Below are 21,695 nucleotides of genomic sequence, written 5' to 3'. Positions count from 1 at the left end.
CCATTTTAGAATTTGGCGGCTCCAGTGCCGATGCTCTATGATTGGTCCATGAGCATCAAGAGGAGTGGTGTCATAATTGGCTGCTTTGTGTTTTCACCTCATACGTAGGACCAGGAGGTTGGCTTCTGGCTTGACTTTTCCATTTTCAGTGGCTGGCTGTTTATAATTTTAACGTTTTTGTCGGTGGAATCATCTTCTTTCGTTTAGTTAATGTATGAGTGATTAATTTATACTTGTGGCTCGTCCACACGTTTTCCAATTTATTCGTTTTGCCGGGCAAACATGTACTCAGGACCAGCTCGCCACTCATCTGCTACCGTAAGTTTTATAGGTTATATCAATCTTGTCCACAATTATTTTCGTACTTTTTCAATGCTGCTGATAATGCTGAGCTAACACATTGAGATCTCAAGCTATAGCAAGCTCTCTACTCCATCCTCAATCCACATGTTTGGGCCTTTTGTGAGATTTTCTCCCAGAATGGGTCGCAAATGACTACCCCAAACCTCGTTCGATTACTCACCGTTGAAAAGTTATAACCCACGACAGAGTTCAAATATTCATCCCCCAATCGTTTTATTTTTGCCTCATTACTACCAGAACCTTTTATTTACATTTCTCGCCATTCATGAGTATGGTTACTGTAGTAAACACAATCTCTCGCTAATGAGCGCATCAAATAGGCTGTTGATGTGTAATTTTCTTAATTCTGTCTTAAATTGTGCGTAAGGTGCTCTCGATCCTCCAAATTGTCACTGATGATTAATGTGTTCACAAAGAATGAGATAAATGTTCCTTAGAGAGCTTAGTTCAACATTTTAAATCACCGCACTAGAGGAGCTTATTCTCAATGATATTGGTCATGAGATACTTACTCATTACAAATCTGGTACAATTTTCTTACCGTCTATCCACGGATCTTCTACCTCCTTGAAAATTAGCTTGTCTACTTCTACAAGATGTCCTCTACCGCTAGTTCATCTCACTTACATAGCGGTTCGCAAAGATGTCTGTATCAAATCAAGCCAGCGATGGCAAGAATGAGTTATTGGATATAGCTTCGATCTCCGACTGTTATAGCAGTATCTCTTGTGAAAAATCTAACTGAATCAGAGAAATGATCCATACGGTCCATGGAAGTGCATTTGTATTTCAGCCTGCAATCTCTTGAGGTCAGACTACAAAATGCCCCCAATCCTGAAAAGTGGCAAATTCATTTATTTTTATGTTTGGAGCAGCAATCAATCAGTATCACTAGCAAAATGATGTCATTTGCTTGTAGTTTTGACAATTTTATCTTCATACTGGTCAAATAGCTTCAAAAAAGGGCATGATTTCTACGTTCATGCTTTACAATGGGTCAGTTGCGCTTGCAGTGGAAGCCTGTTTTGATACTGCAAGCTTATAGATCAGCAAACATTAATAATACTGGATGTAGAAACTCGCTGTCAAACAAATCTTGTTATTTTTTGCCAATCGATGAACTCAATTCATGGGATCACAATTGATCACGAATAATAGCCTATAACTGGAAACCACGTTGTGAGGAAATTGCATTTAAAGTATTGTATATGGTTTACTATGCCGTCTGTGCTTTGCAGGTACCCTGTTTTTGGGTGGCCCAACCTTTTTACTGAAGGATGCCAGGTTGCGATACATTTTCGGTTTTCATAGAAACATACTTAATTTAAAAAATCAGTTTTTAAGCTGTTATTGCGCCCAACAATTATTTTTGTTGAAGTTAGAAAGAAAAAATCATTCTAATTACTCAAAATTAATTCGAAATGAACTAGCAGTCACTATCAGTGATACTTGCGAACTGAAAACAACGTTACCGAGCTGATGAACGCAATAAAGGCCCTCACGCGTCAAGGCTGTTTTTCCACCCATTACTCCAGGAGCCTGACCTAACTTGGGGTAAAAAAGGGTTTTTGGCCTCCAACCGGTACTGAATCATGTTCTACCTATACCACGGTATAGTCCACGGTACGGAGAATCTGAAAAGCTAATGGGGGTAATAACGACCTATACGCGCATAGGCTGTCATTAGTGCGGGGTCCTGAATTATGTGACCGGCGCCACTGACCCATTTTATAGAAGTTATGTTATGAACCAATCTGGTTTCCATCTTGGTATGGCTTTTAGATTCTCTGGATCTGAAAACTAAAGGTAAGCTCACGCAGTCAAGTTTTAGTTAGAGAAAGTCATTCAGACTCAACATTAAGAAGCACCTGCTTAAAATATCTTAAACCCAAACACTGATTGCAAATCATCTACAGCCAGCCGTGGCTTTCTAAGTTGAGGAATTACTTACAAATAATATGGAGTTAGTCAAATTTCTCATCATCTCCACACCGCCAGACACATGTGCAGAAACCCTTGGCCTCACAAACTTGTGTCTTGAAGATTTTCTCACCAAGAGCACAAATCTTTGCCAAAAGACCTACCCTCCTGCAAGAACTTGCTTAGTAAACCAGCAGGTCTTGGTGTTGTTCAGCAACAAGCTCTGCTGAATTACCTGACATGTTTATCTACTTAAAAATTTTATGAGGACTCTGAGAGTAGGTTGTCAAATTAGTATTTCCTAACTCTAATGCACCTCACTTTATTTCTGTCAGGGTGCTGGACCACTGGGTACGCAGTTTAAGTTTACAATCGCTGAAACTTGTGAAAAGATTAAAGAAGAATTCAACTATCTTCAAGCTCAGTACCATCAGTAAGTAAAATTTACATTTTATTTTATAATCATCTTGAAGCCCTCAAGTACCGTGTATCTTTTAGCGGTCTTGGATCGTATGAGAACTCAAAATAAAATTGTCCCTAACTGAATCAGGTTTGGCTAAACTATTCTGCATAATGCATAAAGCAATAAGCTTGAGAAATAGGTCATATACTGTAGCCTATAATATAGTACTCTCCATCTAGGCAAAGAAAAGACAGTGAATACTATCATCCTGGGCCTAAGTAATATGTTCAATGAATAAAAATTCCTTTGAACACTACACAACTTACAAACAAACACAGAAGGCCAAACTTACACAAAACTTGTTCAAACATAACTTCTGTGTAACTTTTTTAAAGGCACGCATTTACATAAAGTACTTTTTGAGTAATCCTCTGGAATAAATAATGAAATTATTTTACTGTTTCCAGGTTGAAATTGGAATGTGAAAAAATAGCATCAGAAAAGACTGAAATGCAGCGGCATTATGTCATGGTACGTAAGCAATGTGTTCTCCTGTTCCATCTGATGACTGATTTTTTTTCATCTCTCTTTTTTCACACTCCTTTTGAATTCAGTCGAAATTTATTTCCTTCCTGTAACCACTTGGCAATTAAAAATAGTTCTCTCTTTGAAGGTTAAATTTATTAAGGCAGTAACTGTAGAAATTTGTATAACCATTACATTGAGACTTCTTGTCTCCCTACAAGAATATTAAAACGTCGAAACTATTAATGCCAACAAAATTAGTCATTAAATGTTATGTCAAGGAGAATAAAATGAAATTCCAAGGAGACGAAAGGAAAATTCTCTATCATTACATTGAGAATGAACGTGGGACACCAGGTGGTCAAGAGATCTGATGACCTTCCACTATTTTCTTGAACTTGCAAAATTGTAGTTGCAGTGAAGATTTTTTATTCAATCATGCTTTCCCTTATAAAATGCTTTAAAAAAGAAGATAGCACCACTGGCTTTCTCTGCAATCAACTCCTGAAAAAGCACATCAAGTTGAAGCAGTCATCAAAACAACAGACCACTCCTTCTAAGAGAGTCTACCTCTGTTGTGCAATTGGCTGTTTTCAATCCGAAGAATTTTAATTCTTTTTGGCTTTTTTCCAAGAAATGCTTGAATGTCAGAACACACCTGTCTTAAATTTTCAGCTAGTGAGAAAAGGAAAGCTCACCTCGATGATCAATTTGGTGTTGCATTATTTCCATGTACATGTTATAGTGCTGGAAAATCCACTTTTCAGTCTTTTTTTCTCAAAGTTTGCGCTCGGAAAGGTCCAATCTTCCGTCTATCAAGCCTTGGGGGTTGTGTAAAACATTATATATTTACAAAAATAATGAAATTCACCTGGTCACGTATTCGTGTCCCTGTGTAATCCATGAAATTTCATTCCTGGCAATTCTCTACAGTCTCAGATAGCTGACCGTTGGTCCCTGGTTAAATGAGATCTGATCATTTCATTGCATGTAACCTATCTTAAGGTTACTTTCAACTTGTATCGTATCTGATATCATTATCTTACTCTTGACTTTTTTGCTTTCAGTATTATGAAATGTCCTATGGATTGAATGTTGAAATGCACAAACAGGTAAGATGTGGATTACTTCATTCTTTCATAGCTTCAAATATGCCATTGATTGATCCATTTATTAGGCCTCTAGCTATTTTCAATAGCTAGAGGCCTTCACCACCCCTCACCACTTTCCTCTTCTTACCATGCTGCCTAACCTCCAATACTCTGCAGCAATGAAAACCTAGGTCATGATAGAAATTTTGTAAAGATACATGAAGAGATTCTGAGAACTACTAAATCTTAAACTAAGTTCACAACTGTCAAGAATTGAGTATAAATAGAGCAGGAAATGGAGGAATGGTGCTGGGTCCACACCTTTTCACTGGAAAATCAAAGCCAAGAAGTTCCAAAAATTATAATTAGAGTCCAAAATATTCTTTTAACTCTATTCTTGGCTTTGATTTCCCCGCGAAATGGTGTGGACCCAGCACCATTTCTCCACCTTGTTACATACAGTATTCGGGCCACTTCTTAGTGTTTTTTTTTTTTTTTTTTTTCTCATTGGAGCAGGAGATCGATATTGCATTTTAAAATTTTTAAAATTTTGTTAAATTATGATAAGTAGAATCTGTGGTTGCAATTATTTTCTCAAAGTTACCCATGGTTATCAATTTATTTGCAACGCATGAGATTTTCACCTCCCTGGATAGGAATTTTCAAGTTCATTAATGTTGGATTCTTGAACCTCCGCAGTTTTCCAAGTCATCTCTGCTAGAGAACTAGAACTCTCAACTAAAGAAAGACGAGTCATTTTTTTTTGAATAGTGTGACAGCTGATCAATTTAGCCGGTGCCACATAGAAGAGCATAGAAAACTTCTGAGTGTCTTTTCCCATAATTAGATTCTCTATAAGCAGAAGGTTTCTCAAAAGTTAAGCAAAAGTTAGCGTTAATTCTAGGGGGAAAAATCCAAGTAGAAGTTTTGTTTGAAGGTTAAGGCACTCTAAAATTTCGAAATCAGGAATTAACCTAAAAAGTAAGAGAACTAGAGAATGAAGAAATCAAAGGAACCCTGCACATCTTTGTAGAAAGAGAATGATGGGTCCCATTCAAATCAAGTTTGTGAACATTTGCAAGTTCTGTGAATCGCTTGTTTATCTTTTTATTCCTAATGTATTTATTTTTCTTTTCAGACTGAAATAGCGAAAAGATTAAATGCAATTATTGGTCAAGTGATTCCTTTCCTAGCATCAGAGGTAAGAATCTTGTTCAAATTAAATTGTTTTCTTCTTGTAACATCTTAAGCTAGTGCGCAAAGGTCACAATAGCAGACAAATTTTAGGGTTGACTTAAAAAAAATCAAAATGACACTGCAGAAACATATACAGCCATTTTAATTCAGGAATGACAAAAGTTCCCAGTTGCTGTATCTTGGGATTCAGCTCTTTTGCTGCAAGGCCAAATTTCTGATTTGCTTTGCAAAAAACCTCAGTTTTCATTTGTGTTTCATTTCAACGTGAGATTCACCCTTTTGCTTGAAAGTAATGATGGAAAGAAAAATTCACATTCACCTTTGAAAATTTTCTCACGGTTGAATATTAACCTCAAGTTTGCGACCATCTGCAAATTATGAGTTTGAGAAATTTTTGCAAGCCTGTTTTACTACGCCTGAGAGTTCTTATGCTGCTGAAAGCCAGTGCCGTTAACCACACTTGACAATTTTCATTTGTCATAGATTTCGCAAGTTGTTTATTGTAGGGCCAAAATTCCGTCTGTTCAACCGTTGATGGGGCATGTTCAGAAGAGCCCCTCGACAACTTGGGTTGGACTCCTCAGCCTCTTGGAACGTACCAAAAGTGGTTTTTGCGCAATTCATCAGTTCATTGGCCATTTGCAGCCTTCCTACAGATGAAATTTTCGCCTGAAGAGCCAGGAATTGACTCATCGCTTGCCTTATCTCCTGCTTTAAAGCTTGCGCTCTTTAGGGGGCGTAAGCGACCTCAAAAAAAATTTTCAAATAAATACTATATTTTTTTTACAAAGGTGACTACCTATTTTTACCCCTCAAAGCATACATAAAATCTAGAAGAGTTTCAGATTTCTTAAGAATAAGGGACACTTCCCCTGGTCTGTGGCTTTGATCATCCCAAAAAACTGAGAAAAAAGCATGGCACCAGTTGTTTGGGACACCCTGAACGGAATACTGTGATAGTTTCTAGGTTAAAAGTGTGAGCTCAGCTTTCACTGAATCCACAATAGGCTCCTATTTTCCCCTCTTTGAAGCTAGCAGTATATCTAATTTTGTTTATCTTACCTTTTTTATTCCAGCATCAGCAGCAAGTTGCCACAGCTGTTGATCGAGCCAAACAGGTTACTATGTCAGAACTGAACGCAATTATTGGGGTGAGTGCCAGTGGAATACAACTTGATAGAGAAAAGTAGAAATTTTTTGGGTTTTCATCTCCAATTCTTATCTTTATTTATCCTCAGTCTTACTTTTATCTATTTTGAGTTTGCAAGTAGGTTTAAGTATCTAAGAATTTTTTCTCTTCACTTTTATTAGTGCATTCCTTCTCTTACAGTATTACAAAATTTTCCTTTGATTTGATAATATTTCTTAGCGGCAAACCTAAGCGACTTCATTTCTTTCTTTCTTTTCAAATTTGAAGAGCAAAAAAACCTAATCGATTGTTTATATCAAGTGTTTCAAACCATACTAGCAAATACTATATCCCATAAATAATTACATAAAGAGTCAAATTATCAAACATTTAACCTTTTTGTATACATCCTAATTTTATAAATGAGGCCTTAACTGAAGTGGAAGACCGTAGTGCAGAAAAATGTGTAAGATAGAGACAATGGAACCACCGTTTGGAAGAGTGCTCTCTGAGCTTTGTGTGTGAGATCTTCCAAAAATGCCAAACCAAACATCGGTAATAACAGTTTGAAGCTTTAGCTAAGACTCTAGCATCATACTATTTGGGATCAGCACAAGGCTAAAATGCAAATTAAGGGACAGCTTATCGACCATCAGGGATCAAAACTAGATGATGTGTTTGTGTGAAAGGTATTTCCTTAATGATGGCAGAACCAAGTCGGCAGCCATTCAAAACAGCGCCTAGGTGCATGTTTAAACCATTCTTCCTCCATCTTACACTAACTTATTTCGATTTCCTTTCGTTGTTTGTAAGACATTTTACAGGAAACGCAAAGAAAGAGTCAAATTTTCATACTTTAAAGAAACAAGGTAGTGTGTATGAGAAAACTGCTTTTTTAATGATGCAAATAATGTTTATTTCACAATAACTTTGAACCTTGGAACTATGGGTATCTAATATTTATTCAGAACGAATGAGCGCCATCTCAGCTTCACAGCGGTTTTTAACACTAAGGGTCTGCTATTAACGGTGTCAATGCTACTTTTACGCATTCTAACGAAGTTACCAAAACTAGATTCCATTTGGTGGTTTCAAAATCTCATCCATATTATATGGTCTCAGCTGCAAAGATAACGCTTACCTATATAAAGTCTCAGCTCAGAAAATTTTTATGATGGGTACTTAGTTTAATCCATAATGAAATTAAAGTTGCATTCCCCATTCTAATTTAGTCTCCAATACAATGTTTACTAGATGTACTCAATTTCGAGGATTGCTAACTTTTCTTGATGTCGAACTTTCCTTGCCTAACCTGTGTTTAAGTTATTGCCTAACGGAAATAAATATTAAAGTGTATTTGTAAGAATACAAGTGCTGAAAAATTACAACGTTGAGTTTCATCTTTCAGGGAAGCACTCAGGCCTCTTTTTACTCTTGAATCTTGACTTGAGTAGTAAAAGAGCCACCAGCCAGTATCCTTGAACTGATTTTGTGTTAATTTAATAAAAAATGTTATTCTATCCATAACTTCATTATCCCACAGGGATATTTCAAACTTAAACTTATACCATCAATGCATCACGTCATCTTATAACTTCGTAGATGACTTTACTTTTTTCGAGTGAATCTGGCTGTGGCTCTGATTTGATTGAATCTATTGGAAGTGGATCCATTTATATATTCTTCACCTCTATTTTTGCCTAATTTTCTAAGTATGACCTGGGTTTCCTTCCGGCATTTTGGATACAACTCTAAACTAACAATGCTCTAGGAGCTCATAGTAGTTTCGTATATTTAAAGTTGAGTGCACTTTTCTCCCTTTTAAATTCTTGAATTTAATCACTCCTCTTCAGTTTTGGAACAAAGAGTACCTTTCACTGTCTGGCACATTAGTTTCTCTTTGAAGTAATAAACACTGTCAGGTACACCTTAACTGTCTTTAAGTGCTTTCACCGATAACAGGTCCTTTGCAGAATTCAAATTTTTATTCTTATTTCTTGATAAAACTACAGTTAAATACTGTTTTAGTTAAGTTTTTGGACTTAGGGAGTATTCATAAACTATGCAATGCACTTTTTTGGCATTTTTGACCTCCTGTTACGTTTTTGTGACGTAGCTCCCCATCCTTAAGCATGTAAAAACAAAATAGCGTAATGCTCTCCCCGACCCCGGCGACCCCCCCTTTTCCTATAAATATATTATTGAAACGAAAAAAGAGGAAAAATTTCATAGAGTTATAGTACCTACATTGAGGATGCATGAGACTTCAGAATTATGTTTAGTTCATAATACAGAGCAGGTAAAGAGCCTCCCAAAAAAGAGGCTGATTTTGGCCCCTTTTTAGGTATTCGATTCGACCATCGGACCAAGGTTTAAATGGAAGCTTATATTAATAGAAAACTTAGGAAAAAATTTCAAGATGAGTATAGGAACCGTTTTCGAGTTACGGGGGGGCAAAGGGGTCACAATCCGGCCTAATTTTTTGCTGTTTTCTTGTAGAATTGATGTATCGGCGGGGTTCTTATCGTTGTTAACGCATGTGTAGCACATGGATTCCTACGTGTTTTTACACGTAGAATCGATTTTTAACGTTGCCGAATCGATATACTGATCGGTTAAATCGATTTTGAACGATTTATTAAGGAAAATCGATGATTCCTCAGGATCGAAATTGTTTATTTTCGATTCATGAATGAATAAATGCATCTGAAATGACTAAAACACACGTAACCCTATGTATTTTGATACGTAGAATTGATTTTTAACGTTGACGAATCGATTTATCCATCGTTTGTATCGAATTTTTGCGATTTTTTACGGAAAATCGATGACTTTTCGGAATTAGAATCGGGTTTGCTCCATCCGAGATCGGAGATATGTACCCAACATGATTGGTGCACATCGACTCTTATGTATTTTTATACGTGGAATCGATCTATAACCTCGATAAGTCGATATATCGATCAATTGTATTGAACTTTTTCGATTTTTTTGCGGAAAATCGACGGTTTATCGGGATTGAGATACGTAATAGCGATTTTTTACGGATATTCGATGGTTCTTTTGGACTGGCATTGGAAACATCTACCAGACATGACTGGAGCACATCGATTCGTTTGTGATTAGTCTCGCAAAATCAATTTTTAAGAAGTCGACGAGTCGATACATTGACTGGTCGTATTGATTTCTTGTGATTTTTATGGAAAATCGATTTTTTGAACAGGAATGAAATTGGTTACTAACGGTCCGAGGGTGGAGATATGCACCTGACACGGTCGGAGCACGCCGTTTCCACGTACTTTTACACTTAGAATCATTTTTAAGGTTGACGAGTCGGTTTGGCGATCTGACCAATCAATTTTTTGGGATTTACGGAAATCTGATGGTTTCTTGAAGTTGAAATAATTTTGATTTTAATCAAAATGGGAATGAAGGAATGCAATACGACCAGTCAATGTATCGACTCGTCGACTTCTTAAAAATTGATTTTGCGAGACTAATCACAAACGAATCGATGTGTCCAGTCATGTCTGGTAGATGTTTCCAATGCCAGTCCAAAATAACCATCGAATATCCGTAAAAAATCGCGCAAGAGTTGTGTATGTCAGATCGATATATCGACTCGTCGACGTTTAAAATTGATTCTACGTGTAGAAATACGGAAGAATTGATGTGCTCCAATCATAAAGGGTACATTTCTCCGATCTCGGATGGAAAGACCTATCTTAATCCCGATAAACCGTCGATTTTCCGCAAAAAATCGAAAAAATTCAATACAATTGATCGATATATCGACTTATCGAGGTTATAGATCGATTCCACGTATAAAAATACGTAAGTGTCGATGTGCACCAATCATGTTGGGTACATATCTCCGATCTCGGATGGAGCAAACCCGATTCTAATTTCGAAAAGTCATCGATTTTCCGTAAAAAATCGCAAAAATTCGATGCAAACGATGGATAAATCGATTCGTCAACGTTAAAAATCAATTCTACGTATCAAAATACATAGGGTTACGTGTGCTTTAGTCATTTCAGATGCATTTATTCATTCATGAATCGAAAATAAACAATTTCGATCCTGAGGAATCATCGATTTTCCTTAATAAATCGTTCAAAATCGATTTAACCGATCAGTATATCGATTCGGCAACGTTAAAAATCGATTCCACGTGTAAAAACACGTAGGAATCCATGTGCTACACATGCGTTAACAACGATAAGAACCCCGCCGATACATCAATTCTACAAGAAAACAGCAAAAAATTAGGCCGGATTGTGACCCCTTTGCCCCCCCGTAACTCGAAAACGGTTCCTATACTCATCTTGAAATTTTTTCCTAAGTTTTCTATTAATATAAGCTTCCATTTAAACCTTGGTCCGATGGTCGAATCGAATACCTAAAAAGGGGCCAAATTTTGGGAGGCTCTTTAGAGAAAATTGTAAATTGTATAGGTAAGCTCCCAGTTGTAAGGCTGGCTCAATCATTAGGACCAATTGAATCAATTTTTTGCAAAAAAAAATTAGTTCTCAGTAATGTTTTAAAATTGCCAAAGACGGATTATTTTCACAGAAATGGGTAACTGAAAGAATTTTAAAGGGGAAATTGGAGAATTTTCTCCTTATGATAAACAAAGTTTATGGACCTCCCTTGGGAGATTTTCTTTGTTGCCCATTGATACTAAGTATTTACTTTACACAGTAATTTTTAAAAGTTCCAACAGACTTATGTCCTTCTGCGAAAAAACGATTGAATTTACCCATGACCTTAAGAGCCCTGTCACATGGAATAACGAATGCTAATTCTTTTTTCATGCACAGTATGGCAACAATTACGCTGTACTCTGCCTCAGTGCTGTTATTTCAAAAGGTGTGATAGCTCACTTTGTGAGTTCATATTTTGAAACTCAGCGAGGAAAATGTGCTGAATGAGTAGTGAGTAATTGGTAAAACTGAGTCTTTTGGGCGAAATAAAATACCATCATGAACTCTACTATATTAGGCATTGTACTGTGCATCGTAAGTCAGAGCGACTTTTTTCATCATGAAGCCTTGAGGGAGTGGATTTAGGTCAAGTTAAAGGCATAATGAAGGGGCCTTAATTTTTCAAGTTAAAACTTTGGCGTAAAATCCTTGGAACATGAGCAATTGGCGAATTCAGCATCTTGTAGGTTAGATTGTGAGAAGTGAAGCAGTTAGTGAGTATCTGGCTCCAAAACTTAAAGCACCTGGTTTAGTGGTAGTGGGTGAGTTAATAGTGACTGAAGTTAGAGTTTGTGGGTGAAAAGAATTTGGTGAGCAGTAATGAACATCAAAGTATTCAAAGTGAGCATTTCGTTTGGCAGCCTTGCTTCTTCTGTAAACCCAAATTAGATCCCAATACTTGTTAGAGATCACACACCTTCTCTACTCTCCAGGCAACAGGTCGTTTAAACCTGTTGACTCCTTTTCTAATATAGGTTTATTTTTTATAACCTACAGCTGCTCTTAGTAAGCACCGCAAAAATTCCACTTAGTTTTTGGATTAGTTGATTTCTGGATATTGGCTTTCGCATTAATTTTGTCGTATTAGCTGTTTATTTCTGGTAATTGAGTAACTTTTTGCTTGTTTTAGCAGCATCAGCAGCAGGGCTTGCAACAACTCTTGGTATGTTGTTATTCCTCTTCATATCGTACATGTCTCTTGGCCTTCCATCCCTCCTTCAATCCTAAGTGCTTTTTTTCCTCTATTAATTCCTCAGCTACCCTAGATGTCTAATTTAATCCTCAACATGAAGATCAGTCCCACTTTTTTTTTTTTTTAATTCAGGTCCGTGGTATTGCTTTTCCTTGATCCTATGAAACACTTTCATTATTAAAGAATTTTGGATTTCTAATAACTATTAAAATTTTTCCAAGTCGGCGAAATGGAGCTGTTGCAGGGCAGCAGCCTTATCGAAGTTTATCAGTATTAAAAATGTGGAGTGTACTAATGACTTTCCAACAAAGATTCCTCCCTTAACCAACTTAAGGACCATATTTTTTTGAATCCTGTTATATTTAGGTTGCAATGAGATAAACTATGGATCACCTCTGTTCATCCTTTTCCCAGCAAAATATCACAAGTGCCATCATTAAGAAAATAGAAGATAAAGATAAAAACAAAAAATGCATACAATTTTGCAGTTTAGGATTGTCCCTGATTAAGAAGAATAATTCAGCGAACAAATTGTAAATTTTGGATAGCGTAAAGAACAAAATTTAATCAAATGATTAGTCAACGAATTGTGGGTGTCATAATGGAGACTATCGTAAGTGCCTGTTATGAAAGTTCTTCAAGAATGTTTTTTAAAGGCCTAACAGCTAAAATGTCTTTGGGATGAAACAATTTCTAATGATTAATAGTGAATTCCAAATTTTATTTTGTCTCTTAATAATCCTATTGCACTCTTTATGTTGTACTTTTGTTTAAAAATGATCAACACCTGTGATATTTTGTTCTTTCATGCTTTATTGTTCCCCTTTGCTACTAAACACTGACGAACCCAGTTTCCAATGTGATTACTTGCTCCATTCAGTGTCAATTTTCTGCAGAATTGTTATTCTCCAACCAGTTTGCTAGTCTCTTCTAAGGTGTGAAGATGTCTCAAAGACTAAAAAAGAATGTAAACCCTGCGCTTGTCTCAAAAAAGCCAGATTCATTTCCCTAGAACGCAATTCTTTACTGATTAAAACTGTCCAAAATCTAATCATAATGATTTCCTAATAAATGTTACATCACCTTAACAATAAATTTTCCTCACGTAATGTAACAAACCTACCAGCAGCTATTAAGATATGCCACTAATTTTTTACTGTTTGGTTTGGAACCTATTTGCATGTTGTCTTGTGGTTTTCTCCTGTGGAAGCATGTTTGCCCTTTGTGAGTCATTTACATTTGCCCTCCAACTAACTTCCCATCAATATTTTCTGTTTCTTTTGCACAAACGTATGAATATTTGTTTGTCTTTGCCTTTTTTTTTTCTCTTCTTTTTAATGATAAATTGTTAATATGTACTTCATTGATCTAAGATTTTTGCTGTTGAAAAGATTTTGTTAAACCAATTTACCGCAAAGACATGTAAATTCATAATTAATCAATGAAATCAGCTGCGAAAAGTAAGTTAAATTATTTTTGTATAGGCCATCTTACTGAGCAATATTTTAAAATGATAGGTTTCTCGACACCAAGGTTTTTTAAACTATGTATGCAACGTATTCTACATGCAATATTGTTGAGAAACTGAAGAAAGGAAGACTATCTCCTCTCTTCCCTGAAAAATGGCCCTTCTAAGAAACCTATCCCTGAATACAATTCAGGAAAATGAGCACAAAAAACGAGAAGACTGTATCAAGTTACATTGATGTCAAAATGATTGCTTTAATATTCAGATGCATTTACTTGAAAATAATAATAATAATTTGCCTTTACAGGGAAACAGTTGCAGGTGTACTTTTCTTATGTAAATACATACATCGAATGTTATCTCTTTTATCATTTAAGTACAACATGTTAGTTAAATTAATTTGGTGTTATTCCTTACTGCGAAAGTAATTAGGAGAAGTATTTATCTGTGTCAAGTGTTTAATTTTCACCCTTCTGGTAGCAACAGATTCATGCTCAACAAGCTCCACATGGCGCTCCTGGAGGAACTGTTCCATTTTTGCCACACATGGCTGCACCTGGAGCCCTCCTGGGTTTACCTCATCCGCTCTCAAAACCCATAGATCCTCGTGAACCGATTCCTCTCAAGCGATCGTCCTCTATACCCGAGGACCGATTAGTGAGTACAATTGTTTCTTATTTTTTGTGTGTTGCCAAAAATTTGTACCATTCTCTCAAGAATTTCTCCTGAAAAAGGAAGAGATCAAGAAAAAAAAAATAACTTTCAGTGAATAAAATTAATAGGTTTCCTTACTTCCAAACAGCATGATCGAGTTTTGCCAGTTGAATTTTTCACAGCAAGCAGAGGTCCTCTAAGTTTCCTGCCAAGGATTGATTCATTCTTAAGTTTCTCTTTATCTCAAGAACATTTCAAACTGATTGATTTTATTGATTTTACCAGACTAGTCTGTGCAATGGGAAAGTGGCAGGAAATTTTTGCTAAGTTGTAGAATAGTCGTTCTTACACACAATTTTGTGAGAAAAATTAATGAACAAGTTGGAAAATCATTTCTAATATGGAAAGAAAGCTGATCAAAATCCGACCAATCATAAACCAACAGTCAAATTAACGTAGCAAGACAATGCCTGAAGATGATTTCAGCCAATCATCAAACTTTGTTTTCCCTCGCCTGGCTACATCATCAGCGCCTGCCAAAAATATCGTTTCAAATGGGTCCCATTTTTGGCATTTCACTAAGTCTCTTCAGGTTAAAAAAAATCTGAAAAAATTCCTAGAAGCTTAGTTCCTTCTGTACTTTCAGAAAACGAATTCAAAAAAATGAGCGCCACTGACTCATTTAATTAAACAGAATAAAAAAAAGGAACTTTAGGGCATCTAGAGAGTTGCATCATCCTATTAAGGCAATCACTTTTTGGCCCTAAACTGGGCCCATTGTGATGCTGTTCCCAATATGTCTGTGTCCATGGTCTCTCCTAGCTGGCCTGTCTCTTATGACCAATGCCCTCCACTATCAGGCAGAGAAAAATTTGCCAACCAATTTTTTAGCATTAGTAAAAAATGTTATTGTTCCTTATTTCCATGATTCAGATTCAACTTGTAATCCTGATGAAAAATAAGTATAATTACGATTAGTTCTGTGATAAGTTAATATACAAAGAAACTCATGAATTTTTGCAGTGCTTTTGAAAAAAAAATCCTTAATTTTTTGATAGTATAAGGTTACAAAAATAATTAAAGAAACTTTTGTTTCCATTTTACAGCGGAGTCCCGTATCTCCAAGTGTGAACAAGTATAGATCTCCGGAGCCTGACACTAAACGTAGAAGACCTGAAAGTAAAATCCATGCTCCTGTAAGTAATTTTTTAATTTAATACAAATAATATTATTTAATAAAAATGGTGATTAATGAAAAAGATTTCTTATTCCGAACTCTGTTATTTTAATTATCTCCAAATCTTTATTGGTTCAAAGATGAAATCATGACCAAATTTATTAGTCGCAATTGAGTCTGGAGTTGTAGAAAAGAAGAAGAAAAAAAATCCCATCAAATAAACAAATATTTTAACAATTTTCTCTGTCAAAAGTTACTAAGGGGCTCCTAAAAATTTAATCAATTGCAGAGTTAAAAATTTCATAGAAAGTCTCAATTCTGTAGATTGACCTCTCACTCAAAAGTATCAGAGCATGTTAAAAGTACTTCAACTGTAGATTTTCCTCTCGTCGTATTTGTCTGGTAGCATTTACCTCATGAACTGATAGGTTTTTGACAGGAGAGGGGAGGTAAGAAAGGAGGTCTGAAACCCAATTTTTAGCTTGCAAGTCACACATGTAGAAAGTTATCAAATTGAAATAAAAAATCTACAGAATCTGTAGAAATTCAAATTGTTGAAGTAAATCATATTTTTTGTTTTTCCTCACCAGTCTTTCTCATGTCATTGTATTTTGTTTTCAGGAAAGTGATGGTGATAAGAGTGATCAAGAATTAGTTGTAGATGAAGCAAATGAAGTAAGTCTAAGTCCGTTTGGTATTCCTGGATCTTTTTTTTTGTGTATTTGTTTGTTATTGGGATAGGAAAAAAATACAATTCCTGAGAGTTCCCAAAGGAGAAAAACCCTGTATTTATCTCTAAAACTGAAAGAAAATTGATGATGAATCTTAAAGCCCCTACTGCAGCACTGCCAAGTGGCATTTCCACTGGATTTCACCTGACGCAATTGTCAGCTTTATGCTACAAAACATTTTATGTACAGTGCATTCCAAAATGAGTTGTAAATGTCAGTTGGCCTCCAGTGTTTGCTCCCCTCTTGTTTAATGCCAGAATAGCCAAATATAAATTATCTCTCTCTTTGATACTTTGTTATGATGAAACCACCAAGAAATGTATAAAATTTGAAATTTTGTAGATTTTTGCTCATATTTTATTCTTAATATTAACTTTCGTCATACATATCATGTGTAATGTTGGAGTGAACTGTAGAAATGTCAGACAGAATTTTTGCTAACGATAAATCATCTGCAATGGAAACAATAGTAAATCCTCTCTTTCCATTTAAAAAATTTGAATTTAAGTTTTATTGTCTTTGTTTCACAAAAATAGAGATATCATAGAAATGTTTAGTTTTGCTACCCATTTATACATTCGCATGATTTTTTACTTATTTTGTATATGAGGACTTAAATGTAACAATGGCGGATGTGAAAAATTACCTTTTCGAAACACATTCAAAAAACTGTTTTGGCACCAAGAAAATTTTGAGAAAATCTTGAGATATGACCTTCGAGATCTGCACATTATGCCAGAGCCAAACATATTAAATTTTTGTGTGAACAAAACAGTTTTTTAAGCGTGTTTTGAAAAGGTAATTTTTCACATCCGCCATTGTTACATATAAGGCCTCATATTATTTATTTATCAAATTTTTATCGTCATTCATCAGAATTTGAAAAAATTAGTAACAATTTGTCATATTTATCATTTGTAGGAATCGCATTCAGCTCCTAGTGCAAGTAATGGTCCTCTAGATGCCTCTCATGACAAACTGAGCGGGCTTGGAAGCAAATTGGATCGGCCAACAAGTCATAGTGGTTCCTCCGGCTCTAACAGTCGTACACCCACTCCCACCGCAAAGAGCAAAGATGTACGTCTATTCAGTATCAAAATTTAGATAGAATTTCTTAGTGAGGCTAAATAAGAATACATCTGAATATTACCAAAATTTTCTATTAATTTTATCTTGAAATGCTGCATTTCACAAAATCTTTACTCCAACAGATTTTTTAGAGAGGAGCACCAAGCAGAATTTTAGAGAATATAAGACCCTAAACTGTGAGTTGCACCTGGATTAGCAAGGAAACTGTAAAATATCTCCTGTTCCTTCATAACACCTCAGCATTTTTCAAAGTATTAACAAATTTACAGCACATGGTTTTTGAATTCTTTAACTCGTTTCAAATTGTTGACCTGTCTTTGCTAGATACCATTCTTATTTTTGGGATAATGTCAGGTGCTGGGGCCTGATCCCCAATTATGTGTATCTCTAAGCACTTTCATTGGAAAAATATTAAAGGACTTCCTCCAAGTCTCAGTAATCTCTCAATGAAGTTAGAAGAATGTAATTACCTATTTGTTAAGTTAATTTTAAGGGTCAATCGCAAAAATTCGGGAGGACGACATTTATTGAACCCATAGCGCTATTGCTGTAAATTTGGCAAAATTTTACTACTCATGTGCGACATTGTATTTCAGCATAGTTGTTTATCTCGACAATCCTCACTTTTCCAAGCATTAGGCACCAGTATAAGTGGCACTGAATGGATCTCCAAGATTGAAACATTTAATTCTGTAATTCTTCTTTTGCACGTAAACTGCTGCACTAATTTGTTGAAATTTTTGCTGATTCTTACCACCCTTTAACAGGAAAATCAATGAAATTTTCAATCAAAATGCCCACCAATACTGAGTGAAAATTCAAATTACATTTTGTTATTTTGCAATGTGAAGACGCCTTTACATACGTTCTTTAACATGGAGCACAAGGAGACTTTCGTGCAAAATCTCAAAAACTAATTTGTCTTTGATTCCAGCCTTGTTGAGGCACTGTCATTACTCATTTGGCCGTGAATGGCAATAGAGAATTTGCAATTGTCTAAAATTTGATTAATTTCATTTATTAGTCAAACTCACTGAGCAAACTGACTACAAGATTATGCTTGGTTTCCAAATTGAATAAATATCATAGCAATTCTGAGAAAATGTTCTATTCTGCTAAAATACATGTACTTCAATGAGAAATGCCACCTTTTGATGTCACATGGTGGTAAATTTTCTCACCTATAAATTTATTCCCTCTTGTTTCCCATACGAGAAATAAATACTGTGAGCCAAGCTTTTGCTTTTTCGTAAGTAGTAATACAATTTTCCCGCGCAAATTCTCCATTGTAGCTTCGTGTAAAAGATTCTTTCACAAAATTACTTTTTGTATCATTTCAGATTGACAAACCGCCAACTCCTCTGTCGAAACCAAGTACTCCAGGATTAGGAAAAACTCCTCCATCAGCAATTCCCCCAATGGGTCTCGGCTATCCTGGAATGCCACGAAATAGTCTTCCTCCAGAAGTACATCTTTCTTCCTCTGTTGGGTACAATGCCTCGGCGAGAAATTCATTGGTAATATAATTGTTCTTTGTGTATTCTATTATTGTTGCCATGTGAGTTTCAATGGTGTTAGGGTATAAGTTGAACCTCTACCAGCCATTTTCTCATCAAGAGGTCCTGAAAAAGTGACATTTCGGAAGTTTTCAAAATCATGTCGGTTTTCAACTTGGACATAGTGGTACATTGAAACTAGCAAATTTAAGCATCTCATCTGCTAGAACCAATACTTTTCAAGAACAATGCAGCACTTGGAGAACCTTATTTTGCAGTCAAACACACTGCAATCAGTTCATTGCCCATTTTAACTTATGTAGATTTTAGTTTTTTGTTGAGCGGAAAGTTTAAATTAACAAAAAAGAAAAACATCAATTTCTTGCAAGTTGAAATTATAAATTTTCCACCAAGTTCTAATTGTAATTTTGACAACAGCACAGTTTTTTTCACCATTTTGACTTATGACATCAAAAATTCAGCCTTATCATCCGAGTCCAATATTCCCTTAAAGATGGGAGCGTCATCCTGTACATATTATGTATACACATGTGTAATTGCGTCCTTAATTACATTTTTCAATTTTTTGCAATGCTTTATTCTCACTGCTATGTCTTTTTTTCAGCCATCCGGTGAACCGAGGTCATCAACTCCTCTGAATCATGCAAGTGATCTGAGTCTTTCAGCAACTAAATTGTAAGTATTTTTTCTTGTGATGAATATGTTTATTAAATGATAGTGGACGCCTAGCAGAAGGGTGGCAACAGAAGTTTTTACATGAAATATAGGAAGTGCAATGGGCCTTGGGAGGATAGGGTACTGTGGCGGCGAGGCTTCACAGAGCGCGGGAGAGCACTGTGAAAGCGGCTCATATGTATGTTTATTCAGATCATCTCGCTAAAATTTTTAAGGTATTACAATGATGGGAAATTGATCTCATCTTCTGACCCTAGATCTAAAAATAGGCCACGCCTCTTAATATAAACAACATCAGAACAAAACTCGGTTGTTACGAGATGCTCAAAGTTGTTGCGTTGAACAAACTATGTCTTTTGTTTAGCGGCCCACTGGGGAGGAAAAAATTAACCATTTGAATCCAGCAGTTTTCCTATTTAATGATCACTAGGAGAAAAAATTTATTTTACAAATGGATGAAATCCATTGCATTCTATTCATGTTGTTCATTCCAAAAATCTTTTGCTGCTTCATAAATTTCAGATGTTTTCTTCTGTGCTTCATTCGTTGTAATTTGCCGGCTTCTCATATAAAACAAAATTTCAGCCTAAGGTATGATAATACCAATATTGCATTTACTTGTTTTTTAGACCTTATTCAATGCATTTAAACGGTAACGGAGGCCCTCCTGCACCTGTAGTCTTGCCAAACGATGGATTAGTATCAATGGGAGTGCCTAAACTAGCCCGACAAACGGTGTCGCTTCATCACGGAGAGGTAGTCTGTGCTGTAACTGTGAGTAGTGTAGCAAAACACGTGTACACAGGCGGAAAAGGGTGTGTTAAAGTTTGGGATATCAGTGCACCCTCAGCTCCCCTGTCCCAGCTTGACTGTCTGGTAAGATCACAATTTTATTATTTCAAATATAAGTTGTATTTTTTCCCCAACTACAAAAGTATGTAAATGTGTGTAAATAAATAGTAAGCTATTATAAATTTTCGATGACTCATTGATATCTTTATGCGCACTGGTAGCATATATTTCTGGAAACTTAAAGGTTTGATGTTATGATTATTATTATATTTCTGTTTATTTCTTAATGCTGTAATTCTCTCCTCACTCTTAATTGGGTTTGAGGTAATGGAGGTACGGCTTTATATTAGTTTTCCATAACTTAAAATTGTATTAAAATAAAAATAAAAATTAGTAAGACCTAAAAAATATAAATTTTACTACAATAAACGCGATAAATGTATATTATATCATTTCAGTGTCCACTATTTGTGAGGTATAATTAATAAAACTAGAAAAGTAATTTTTCTCTTTTTCTTGTATTAAAGTAATACAAGAACATTCTCAGCCGGTACTTTTGGTGAAATGAATATTTTAATTGGTGTGTTTAAACTGCAAGATATTTCAGGTTCTCTTTTCCTGTAAACTTTTGAATAAAATTAGGTAGACACTTGACACCTATAATCTCAACAGACGTTTTTTCAGGAGAAATTTCTATTCGCTCCCCACTTGCTGGGAATCCGTTCAACATATTATTCTAATTACATCAAAAATCCAATTTCATGTAATTTTTGCATATTTTTCAGCAAAGGGATAGCTATATCAGGTCAGTGAGACTCCTGCCCGATGGACGCACACTAATCGTAGGTGGTGAAGCCAGTAATCTCTGTATTTGGGATTTAGCGCAACCAACACCACGAATTAAAGCAGAACTTACATCAAATGCACCTGCTTGTTATGCCTTGGCAGTTAGTCCTGATTCCAAAGTAAGTGGGTTATTATTTGTCAAGTCCAAAAAGCTACTTATGTCCTCTGGACTCTTACTATTACTAAAGAATACTGACCCCTCTTGCCTAAAGGGCTGTCTCTTGGAGAAAATATAAAATAAATTCCTTATCAGACCTTATTCCAAGTTCACCTTATGGCTGAAATGGCTTCAAATAAGGTCTGGCAAAGAATTCGTTTTATATTAGTGCTTCAGTTCATACTTTGTCCAGAGGCTCTTCGTGCAAAAGAAAGAAATTAAACACATCTTTCTGAGAAATGGATTGAAGGATTGAAATTTGGAGGCTGGGTCGGGCGAAAT

At 35.7% G+C, this 21,695-nt stretch overlaps 1 protein-coding gene across 5 annotated transcripts in view; it reads left to right on the top strand.

Annotated features, from left to right (window-relative positions):
• The first annotated feature begins 102 nt into the window (after nt 1-102).
• Nucleotides 103-21,695, top strand: part of LOC109034042 (protein groucho) — a 31,728-nt gene continuing 10,135 nt past the window's right edge. The window contains exons 1-15 of one of the 5 annotated variants that reach the window (XM_019046963.2): nt 103-318; nt 2,619-2,716; nt 3,154-3,217; nt 4,279-4,323; nt 5,441-5,503; nt 6,576-6,650; nt 12,248-12,277; nt 14,262-14,432; nt 15,536-15,625; nt 16,228-16,281; nt 17,259-17,414; nt 18,767-18,943; nt 19,548-19,618; nt 20,248-20,494; nt 21,196-21,375. In XM_019046963.2, coding sequence (XP_018902508.1) covers nt 283-318; nt 2,619-2,716; nt 3,154-3,217; nt 4,279-4,323; nt 5,441-5,503; nt 6,576-6,650; nt 12,248-12,277; nt 14,262-14,432; nt 15,536-15,625; nt 16,228-16,281; nt 17,259-17,414; nt 18,767-18,943; nt 19,548-19,618; nt 20,248-20,494; nt 21,196-21,375 — 1,557 coding nt within the window. In that variant the 5' untranslated portion in view covers nt 103-282. Of the gene's footprint in view, nt 319-2,618; nt 2,717-3,153; nt 3,218-4,278; nt 4,324-5,440; nt 5,504-6,575; nt 6,651-12,244; nt 12,278-14,255; nt 14,433-15,535; nt 15,626-16,227; nt 16,282-17,258; nt 17,415-18,766; nt 18,944-19,547; nt 19,619-20,247; nt 20,495-21,195; nt 21,376-21,695 lie in introns of all 5 variants that reach the window. The other 4 variants (XM_019046962.2, XM_019046960.2, XM_019046961.2 and 1 more) reach the window with 4 other exon arrangements.

Source organism: Bemisia tabaci, chromosome 1, assembly GCF_918797505.1.
Source record: "Bemisia tabaci chromosome 1, PGI_BMITA_v3".
In the NCBI taxonomy this organism is placed as follows: Eukaryota; Metazoa; Arthropoda; class Insecta; order Hemiptera; family Aleyrodidae; genus Bemisia; species Bemisia tabaci.
This window is presented reverse-complemented; position numbering and strand designations above follow the sequence as displayed.